The sequence below is a fragment of the Taeniopygia guttata genome, chromosome 3 (assembly GCF_048771995.1).
Source record: "Taeniopygia guttata chromosome 3, bTaeGut7.mat, whole genome shotgun sequence".
Lineage (NCBI taxonomy): Eukaryota > Metazoa > Chordata > Aves > Passeriformes > Estrildidae > Taeniopygia > Taeniopygia guttata.
Window position 1 is genome coordinate 34,995,103 of NC_133027.1, and position 10,600 is coordinate 35,005,702.

Below are 10,600 nucleotides of genomic sequence, written 5' to 3' on the forward strand. Positions count from 1 at the left end.
CAGTGGCTGGGGAGGTTCCTCTGCAGCTGAGTACAGCCAGCCAAACTCAGCTGGCACAAGGCAGGGCTTTTCAAAATGTTCTGTGCTCCAATCGGAAAGCAGTCGAATGCTACTCTTCTCAGAAAAGTGCTGCCCTTGTCCTCTTCTAATGAAAGCGAACTTGGTATTCAGTAGGAGCAGGCCAGAGCTATTTCAGACATGGAAGACAGCAGACACAAATCAATAGAAAAAAATAACTTCTTTTTATTTACAAAAAAATCCAAATATTGGATGCTGTAAACAAAATTCACAATCTGTTCCCTCTAGAGTCTGTTTTCCATCAGCTCTTTTTCTGTCTGTGACAAAGCCTATAGTCAAAATGTTCCAAAAGAGCAATCCAAGGAGCAGTTTGCTGCAACAGGATGCCTTGCAGAAGGCAACAGTTGTAAGGAAATTTGAGGGAAAGCAAATCTGCACAGACTCCTACAGACTGCAGGAGCCTGCAGTGCCTTTAGCCAAGATGTCTTGAAATTTGCAGGCTATTTTTTTTTACTATTTATTTTGTTAGTAAACCACTATTACAACAGCAAAACAGTACACTGATTTTCTTTCTTGCAAAGGAAATTCTCTGCATAAAGAAAACCATACAAAAGAATATATTCAAATAGGAGCTGAATATGCAAATACAATTTTTTCCTTTTCTGTGCAGTTTTATCTAACACACTTAATTACCTCAATTTTAAAAAGCGCATTTTTGAACTGGTAGGAGCTTCTGATGTGATGCAAACCAAGCATTTAGTAACAGCTGTTTTTAGAGGATTTGTGTGAAGGCCTTTGTGCAAGATAAAAATATTTTAAGTGCAATACGAGAAACTAGAAAAATATCATCTTTTTGGTCTTCTAATTGCCCTTCTATTTTTAGGAGAAATATTCTTGCATTTGAGAGGACAGCTACATCTAAGGAAAAAAAAAAATGGAAGAAAAATCCCATTTAAAAGATCTTGGTTGTTTGATGATCGTTACATTTAACCAAGTTTAGTGCCCTGTTGGTTAGTAGGAAATTCAACGGTGGCACAAACAGTTTTACTGTAATCAGGTCAATGTCTTTAATCAGTTCAGCTCTTTAAAAGGGGCACTGTCTTCTGTAGCACAAGCTCTAACCTTACAGCTGATTGGATGGGACAGATCAAGTCTACAAAGCAAGAACACGGTTATTAACTTTAAAAGTACCAGTGTGCTGAAGAGGAGGGGAAAAAACAGTTAAAAAGAAGTCAGACTTTATGGAGGGAAAGGTGTGCAAACCACAGAAATAACCAGGCTTTGAAAAGAGGTTCTTATTTTACTCTTGGCCTGAACTCATGCCTTCTTCCCACCTCTAACACCAGGCACATTTTAAGCCACCAGTCACAAATAAAACAAAGCTCCACCAGTTCCACCACTTCATCATTAACATATGCAAAACAGATCTGGAATACCTATATAATATATATAAAAACATATTATATATGTATCAAAATGCAAATGCCAAAAGGTGCGGTTTAGCTCAAAGCCCTGCTGTATGCACTACAAGGTAACTAGCTGCTGTCAATCAAAAAAAACCAAAAAACCCAACCCACAATTAGATTTGAGCTGAGAAGAAATAATTCAAAACTTTCTTTCAAGCAATGGCAAAAATAAAGGGTCCTTCAAAGCAAAAACAGCACAGCACTGTATCATGTATTATCAGCATTCTGTGGTTGTGGCAAAGCTATAGATTCTCAAACCCTTTTAAAGAGAGGATGAGTCATTTATTTGCCACAAATAGTTGTGGGAGAGAAGACATACCACATTACCAGCTGATCCTATTTCCCCAGCCCTCCCCTGGCTTCCGCTAGCAAAGCAGGAGCAGGAGGTGCGGGGAGCCCGGGGGCCGGGAGCACCCAGCCCGGAGCCTCCAGGGGGCTGCAGGGAACCTCCACGGGACAAGGCAGCACCAAAGGAAGGGAAGGTGGGGACAAGGTCTGCATGTCAATTCCAGCAATGGCAAGGGACCAGCTTTTAAGTTTCCTGAAGGACTCGCAGGGAAGGTGCTTTAGTAAACAAATGGGGTTCCTTTTAAAGTGCCTGCAGAGTGAAAAGTACAAAGCGCGACAAAAATAGATGTACCTTGCTCACTCCATAGGGAAAATACACTGCCAGGACACGAGTCCTCTCCCTCTCTCTGCCCCTGACTCCAACGTCAGAGCCAGACTGCGCCTGTGACCGGGCAGGGCACAGACGGATTTCCTTCAAAAGCCTGAATTCCCTTTTTTCCTCCCCCCTCAGAAAGAAAAAGCAAACTATCAGAGTCAAGTGTCACTTAGTCATTAGGTTTTCAAAGCACAACAAAGAATTTAACACCTTCAGAGATGGCACTGAAGTGAAAACAGCAGTGGAGGAGGTTGGTTTTTTCCCCCCTGCTGGTCTTTCGGGAGAGGAAATGAAAGTGAATACCTATTGTTCCAATGTAAAGTGATTCCATTTAAATAAAGTACAGTACTAAAATTGTAAATGCAGTGTGACAACCAGATCAAAGATGTTTAATATTTGCATAAAAATATATATATATATATAATATATATATAAAATATAATTTTCAGCAATCGTGCAACACTCTTAAAAAGGGTTCATTTCACATTTGCTATATTCTAGTGGTCCTGGAATGCATAATGCATTCTATTAAAAATACTCCTTTAAATATTAACAATTAGTGTTCAAATTACCAACTAATACAATATTCTTTAGCTGTCAGGGGGTTTAAATAAACCTATCTTTGATCCACGTTCCACTGAAATTACACATCATGGAGGTATGCAGTCACAACATTAGTGGGTAAAATGTCAAAATGGCATTACAGTACAAAACAGTTAAAAAAATCAGCTAGTCATACGTTTCTCCACCTGTGGAATTATTATGGCTCACAAGCAACCCACTGAATTACTGTAATCCTTGTTCTTGCAACCAAAGACATTATCTGAATCCCACCTTAATCCTGACTGGTTCATTTACTCCAAATTTCTCAGGTGTGGGTTAAAATTTCACTGCAAGGTGCCCACTGTCCTATGACATCCTGTTGCAAACTGGAAAACAAGTAGTACTTTATTTAAACATTCCTTAATTGCTACATTTTCCTAGACCACATTAATATATATTGTGTGTGTGTATATATAGATATACACCAGTAACATGTACATATATACACACACAAACATATATACACACATACACACATGTACCTAGGATAATAGCACACCGACAAAACATTAACTCTATACAGGTATTTGCCAAGAAAAAAAATAGGGCATTTCCTCCATCACTTATTCACAAGCTTATGGGTTGGTTTGCTTTTTTTTATCCTTGTGTCCCTGATAAAACAAAATGCATGGTTAAACCACAAAACTATATATTTTTTTTCTCACTTCAAATTTTATGAAGGCATCAGGCACTTTTGATTACTATTGGTGTGTACAAATATAGGAACATCTCCTTTTACATATATATATATTTATATATATATATACTCTACTGTATCTTCTTTGCTTGGATAACTTTTTTGTGAAATCTTTGGTCCTTAAGTATATACTTCTTGCCACAGCTGGTTTTCCAGCATTCCCACATTTTTAAAATGTGAGGCATGCACACAGCTGGAAATAATGGACTTTGTCATTGTACATGTTTCTGATTCTATAACTGTACCAATCTACTACTGTTCATTTGGAGCAAGCTGTTTCTGGTAAAGCATTCTAGTCAAGCAAGCTATACATTCTACACGGTCAATCCATAGACAGCACTTGCTGCAAGCCCCAAATGCAGTAATTCCAATATACAACTTTATTCAGCTTATCTCTGCTTTATGCCTCTAACTTTTTAACTCCTGAATATATGTAGAACTGTTTTTTGTGAAGTTTTTTTCTTTTGTTGGTTTTTTTTTTTTGTCTGTTTTGTTTCTTTCATATTCTCCCTTTTGCAGATCCCATTCTAGAGTAAGAATAAAAATAAAAGAAAATAAGGCTTTCCCACCTTCTCTATGCCAAAGCTATGGGAGCAGATATTGCCAACCCATATTGTCATCAAGCATTCCTCCCTCACTTATTTCAGGGGAAGCTGGTTGCTTTTAATGACAGGCCTCTTGTGCTCTGGGGTAGGATCCAATTTTTTTGGGGTTCTTTCTTGATCATGCTCCCACTAATTATTAGAACAATCACAAGCTTGTCCCAAGCTTAAAAACTAGAGCAGATCATCATTGCACAAAACACCCCATTTCAGAGGGACCCGTCACCCCTTCCTACATCTTAGAAAAAGTTCTCTCCATGGGGTCTACTAATTTCAGTTCTTAATTACAGGGCAGCCAAGTAGAGTATGTGTGCTGCTGGCAAGGGAACACCGTCTGAACCTGGGCAATATAGTAATTGCTGAAGTTGGCATCTGCTACGTATGGGGCTGGCTGGTAATAGCAGGTGACATTGGCCACGTTGGGGATGATATTTTGCTCGGCTAGGACCCGGATGGCCAGCATGGTGATCAGATTCAGAGTCTGTCTCCTCTCATGTCCCATCAGGCACACTGTGCTCTCATTCACCACACCGTGAAGGGTCATGAGATAGTCATACTTGCGGTCTTCTAATCCCACAAAGTGGTTCTGCAAGTAGGACTCCAGCTTTCTCTGCTGTTCGCCAATGTCTGAGAAGTCAATGAAAAACCTCGAACACATGTATCTCTGCAGGGATTTAATCTCAGATTCAGAGGCTGCCCTAAAGCCCCTTACCAAAAGGTTGCAGTACTTCAGAAGACCACCTCCTCTGATTTCTTCTGGGTTTCTGGTGGCAATTATCTTGTTGCAGAGGTGATCAAAGGCTTCCTGGAAATCCCCATAAACGCTCTCACCAATGATAGTTGGGTGAAAAGTTTCAGTCATCGGATTCTCTGAGCACTCATAAAAAAGCAGCAGGGAGTCCAGCTTGATTTGAAAGGAATCGACACTGAATTCAAACTGCCGCCTCAGAGAGTCCACAAATTTCAGCTCCACATTTTTGCCACTGTTGTTGGACAGGGAGATAAGACTCCATCGGTCTGAATCATTGCATACTTTTACCATTTTCTGCACATAAGCCTCCTATAATCAGAAAAACAAAATGAGCAAATCAAGACAAAAATCCAAGAAATTTCTCCTTCACTGCATTTGCTCACCCCTCCCAAGCCCCCCCCCACCTCCCCCCCCCCCCCCATCTGCATTTCATAAAAGATTTCATGGAGCCTGAAGATACAAACCACAGAGTAAGTGTTTAATGTGAGAGCTCAAAATGCTTTCACTGCAAGTGTAAAACATGGGAGGGTGTTCTGCAGGGACTGTGTCGTGCAAGGGAAGCATATAGCAACACTATTTTGTTTAGTCGCTTCTAAATACATCTACAGACTAAGTCCATGGTACATCTGCCAAATATGCCTGCAACCATATGCAGGAGGTCACTACTACAATCTAAAAAGAAATCTTATTTATTGGTTTTCACTTCTATCTCTACTTCCCAAAGAACAAGTTAACAAATGTTCATTCCCCTCAATCCTACCAGTGCAGGTTCCATAAATCGGTCCCATATTATAAAAATAAATCCCTCAAAAAATCTGAAAAGATTTGAGTTCAGCCTAATCAACTCAAGCGAAGTGTCTTCTAGAGGAGGGAATATGCCTCCCCGCCGGGGCACTTAGCACAGCTGGAAGCATGCCTTGCAGACAGGGGTTTCCTTCTTGCAGATGTTAAAAATCCATCTACGCTCCCCGTGCACCCGGGAACCGGGGCCAGCATACCGAGCTGCCGCCGAGCCGGGCTGGGAGAGAGGTGTGCAGCGCCTGGCACACGCCCCAGGTAAAACAACGCTCCCAGCAGATCAACCGGCAGGGAGAAAAAGCTAATTAATCCTGAAGAGCCCCGGTCAGGGCGCTTCACTGTAAACTCCTCCTCGGTTTTAAGCGTGGGGTGAATAAATGGCTCGGGGCTCCCATGGGTCGCGGAGGTGTGGGGGGGAGCTGCGTCCCGGAGCGCACCACTCCATCCCCAGGGGAAGGTGCCCGCTCCCCGCGGGCAGGCACTCACACCTGCCCGCTCCGGGCGGCTGGGCAGAGGGCAGGTTTACCTTGAGTGTGAGAGGCGTGATCTTCTCCTTATTCACCCCCTCGGGTAAGAAATCCAAGAGGCAGTCCAAGACCACGTCCTTCACAGTCTGAAATTCGGCTTCTCCTTTGAGGTCGGCGCAGAAGATGAGGTCCAAGTCCTTGTAGCCCAGGCCGCTGTCCTGGTGGAGGACGTGGCTGGCTGCCGAGCCGTTCAGCCGCACGTCCCGCAGGCCGATGCCCTTCTCTTCCAGCCGGCTCCGCACCACCTTGACGATCTGGCGAGGCTGCATGGCCAGCGTGGGGAAGTTACCGCGGCCGTGGATGGGGATGGTTTCGCTGAGGATGCGGTCCAGACGCTGCACTTGCTCCCAGCTCAGCACGTTGCAGTGCGCGCTCTCGCCGCCGTCCGCGGAACTCCCGCCGGCCTTCTCATCGTCTGCCATGGTGAGCGGCCGCCGCCTCCCCGGGCTGGATCCAGGCACCGCTCCGGTTCCCCGCCGGCCCCCCGGGGCCTCTCTCTCTCCGCGCCTGGCAAAAGAGGAAAAGCCAGCGGTCAGCAGCTGCGTGCACCCGGCGCCCGAGCTCCGTTCCCCTGTGGACGTCCCTTTCAATAGGGAAGCAGGAGGACACACCTACTGATTAGATTAAATAAATAAATAAATAAATAAATAAAATGGGGGGTGGGGGGAGAAAAAACCCCCCGGAGCCAGGCGGTGCTGCAGGATAAGGGAAGGTGCCCGACCTGCAGCGCCGCCGCTTGCACCGCTCTCCGCGCTCCCGCCGGGGCAGAGGCCGCCCCGCGCCCACGGAGAGGCCGCCCCGCACCGCCCAAGAGGCCGCCCCGCTCGCTGCCGCCGCAGGCTGCCGCCGTCTCCGGAGCTTTCGTAGTTCTGGCCGGGAAAGGTCCCCAGTAGTTTTTATACGGGGCTTCTCCTCGCTTCCGGGGCTCCGAGTCACGGCGCCCGCGTCCCGCCCCCTCCATCTGCATGGCCGGCCTCGGCGGTGCCCCCGGCCCGCCCACACCCGGCGCACCCGCGGGCCGCCCTCCCGCCCGCCCCTCCGCGCCGGCGGAGCGCCCAGCGCGGCCGTTCCGCGCCGCCCCGCGCTGGGAGACCCGCGCCGCGCAGCGGAGCCTCCCGCAAGGCTCCGGGCAGGCAACAAGTGCAGCGGCGCTCCCTGCCCCGAACGGGGCGCGGCCCCTCCCGCTCCTGCTGTGCCTAGATGCGCGCCCAAGGGCGCCCTTCATTCCGCGCAGCCATTCATTCCCTTGTCTTTTTTTCCTCTGCCTTTTTACTATCCCCCCTCCCCCCCCGACATTCCCGGTCATCCCAGGCTCAGCCAAACTTCATACCAGAGCGACGGAATTTGGCAAGAGCCCCTCTCCAAGCAGATGCCGAGGATCCCGGGCCGTGTGGTTCGCGCTGCTCGGCTCCTGACCGAGATTTCCAGAGCCGCCTGCGGCAGCGCAGCGGCATCACGCCGAGCCTGCCCGGCCCCGGCCCGGCCCCTTCCCCCTTGCCCGCCCGTCCTCCCCGCCGGCGAGGGGAGAAAAAAGACGTCTCGAACACCCCAGAGGAGCCGGTGTCTTCCAGAGGAGCATCCTGCCTATAGAGTAAAACTTGGGTAACCGCGGAGCCGTAAAAATGATGTGGAAAACAAGCATATTATATAAACATACCCATATATTTTATTTGCATTTTCTTTTAAATAACGATGAATACATCTGCTTTTCACCTGTTACGTACATACGCATACATATAGTTATTATTTTAAATACATATAGATATTTATATATGTCGATACTATTTCAAGACAGATCCTATTTAAAACATACACATACATACTGTTTAGAACAGACTAAGCGCACACACCCGATGCACGCAGCAGCACCCGGGGCCGCCACCGCCCCAGTGCGCACCCCGCGCACCCCAGCGCGGTGTAGACAGCGGGTTGCGCGGAAGGATGCAGTGCTGGGGGACACTGGGGGGGGGGGGGGGTCATGGACGGTATTGCGTCACCGCTCGCAGCTTTGTGACGCGCGGCAGGAGGGGCTAATGGGGGTGCGCGACTTCGTGACGCGCAGCTCCCTCAACCGAGCACTTCGCTGAAAATGAGGGGTGGGCGACACAGCCCGACGGGGTTTACTGCCCCCTCACCCCATTTTTTTTTAGCACGCCCCCCATCTTCTCCCGCCCCGGGATGGGGTCAGAGGTGTGGGGCTGCTTGGGAAGCCCCCGAGCCCGGCTCCCCATCCCACCCCACACCCCGGGCGGGGGTCCTGCCGCGCTGCGCCCGCCCCGTCGGGGCGCTCCCGGCGGCGCAGCGCGGGGCAAGGGCGCCCCCTGCCGGCTGCCGCGGGGCGGGGCGGGGGCGGGGGCGGCGCGGGCTTTGATCCATTGCCCACATTCCCGATGGATCCGGCAGCGCGGGCCCGCTCCTCACGCCGGAGCGAGGGTGACTCTAGCCTGTGCCCCGTCATGCGGCACCGCTGCCCCCTCCCCGTGCCGCTCAGGTGGCGACAAAAGTGTTTGTGTTGCTCTGTGCCAATGTGTTGCAGGAAGGAAAAAAAAAAAAAAAAAAGAAAGTAGAAAGCTTTTAAAATACGAACGTGTACAAGGGCTTAACAGCGGAAGCAGAACGTTGTACGTCTGCCAGCATATTGAACAGGTTTTGCCAGCTTATACCTTTATATAAAATAAATATTCAGACTAAGCGGTCCGCTGGCAGGGGAGCCTGTGAGGGGATCGGGTCCCTGGCTACTGCCGCTGGGCACAGGGAGCCGCACTCCCCCTGGGTGCAGGAACAGCATCTCCTCACACTGACCATGCATCCCGAGAGGACACGGACAGGCCCTGCTCGTCTCCCTGCAGGGCAGTGACAGCCGAGGGCAGGGGCGCACATCAAGGGGTCCTACCACGGGGATTGCCTGCCTGCAGCACTGAGGTGTCACTGCCCTCCCTGTGCAGTTAGGAAGCTTGGAGAAGTCAAAATATTACCCCGTTCCCAGACTCAGGTGAACCACAGTTCACTAGAGCACATGATTTAATCTTTCAAAAGGGGTAACTACCACCTTATTTATAAGCAAATTATCATTAATAACTGGATTACTGGTTTCTAGAGCAAGGACAAAGATCGCACTTGGAGGCTCATCCTATATTAAGCAAGGCCAGCTCCAAGAAACTGAGACAATTTCCTGTCTGGGAGTAACCAGCATTTCATGTAACTTGTGTTTCTCAGCATGTTGCAATGAAATTTTGACAGTATTTTGAATACTGGTCAGTAGGATTCAATGCTATTTTATGTGGATCTTATTTCATTTCCCCATGAAGCGTGATTTTTGACTTCTTTAAAGTTACTATCACTTGCCCACTTGAAAAATGGACAGAAGTTCATAGTGGAGAACACTGGTTTATTAAAGGCAAGGTCAATGCATTTCAGAAGGAAGACCTTTACACTGCTGGGTTTTGCTAAAGGAGAAGGGCTAGCCAAGCCCTGTCTTCACCTCAACCTCCCTTTCTGTGTGTAAGCACCTGCAAATCACCTCCCACTCACCTGAAAGAAGAGAGGAAATAATTTCCAGTCAGAATCATTTATGTTTTTTTCAGTTCAGAAATATGCAAAGGATGGTAATCATTACACTCTTTTATAGATTAGGAATTATTTGCACTGATGTGCAATTCATTTTGCTTCTCTTCCCCTAATTAATGGACACCAGATAAAGGCTATTTTATATATTTTTTTAAATAAACTGTGTAAATAGACGAGAAATAGAACTCCCTCAGTGCAGTACTTTACCTAGGGTATATATATATTTTGGATTTTTTGCTCCTCTGCTTACTTGAATGTGAAAGCCTACATCACTTTAAATCAGTAGAAATCATTAAGAATTGTAGCAAGAAACTGAATTAGGGTGAATTACATGATGAGAAATTTAAAAATATTTGTCTGAGTTACAGCAATTATTCTAATTATGACTGATACTGGTAATGCTGGTGCTAATAAAAACATTTATTCAGCTCATGAACACACTCTGTACTTTGATGACAAACTTACTTTTAGAAGGAAAAGGTGGGGGTTTTTTAATTGTCAATGTGAGCAGTAATTCTTTGACAGAATTTTGATTGTATTACTCACTCAGGTTGTTTGTGCTGCCCAAGGAATTAGTAGGAATGCAGGATGTGTGATGTGAATCATGTCTTTCTGTATGTTCGCACAATATTTTTCAATTAGTCCCTTGATTCTCACCCGTACTCTCAGTCCTGCTCTAGAAGAAATGAAAATTAATAGCAATAAATGTGTTTCTCGTGTATGCATTTGTGCATATTTGCCTAATAAAGTCCTCAGTGTGAGCTCTTCATTCAGCTTGGCCACGTAGCAGAGAGTGTACTCTTCAGGTGAGCTCTGCTGAATTTAGGAATTTAAGTAATTTATTGACTGAACTACGTTAACTGTGACTGTAATGTTCTGCCTCCCTTCTGCCCAAGACTTGGTGCCT

The 10,600-nt window shown here is 47.0% G+C and overlaps 1 protein-coding gene across 2 annotated transcripts; it reads right to left on the reverse strand.

Annotated features, from left to right (window-relative positions):
• Positions 1–219: 219 nt before the first annotated feature.
• On the reverse strand, positions 220–7,609 carry TENT5A (terminal nucleotidyltransferase 5A). Of its 2 annotated transcripts, none has more exons than XM_030267502.4 (3): positions 7,457–7,609; positions 6,126–6,633; positions 220–5,110 (listed from the first exon to the last, which is right to left on the reverse strand). In XM_030267502.4, the coding sequence occupies exons 2-3, from the start codon at positions 6,546–6,548 to the stop codon at positions 4,331–4,333; spliced, it is 1,203 nt and encodes a 400-aa protein (XP_030123362.1). In that variant the 5' UTR covers positions 6,549–6,633; positions 7,457–7,609; the 3' UTR covers positions 220–4,330. The 2 variants fall into 2 exon arrangements, with proteins under 2 accessions (XP_030123362.1, XP_030123361.1); XM_030267501.4 differs by lacking the exon at positions 7,457–7,609 and adding an exon at positions 6,848–7,112.
• Positions 7,610–10,600: the final 2,991 nt, after the last annotated feature.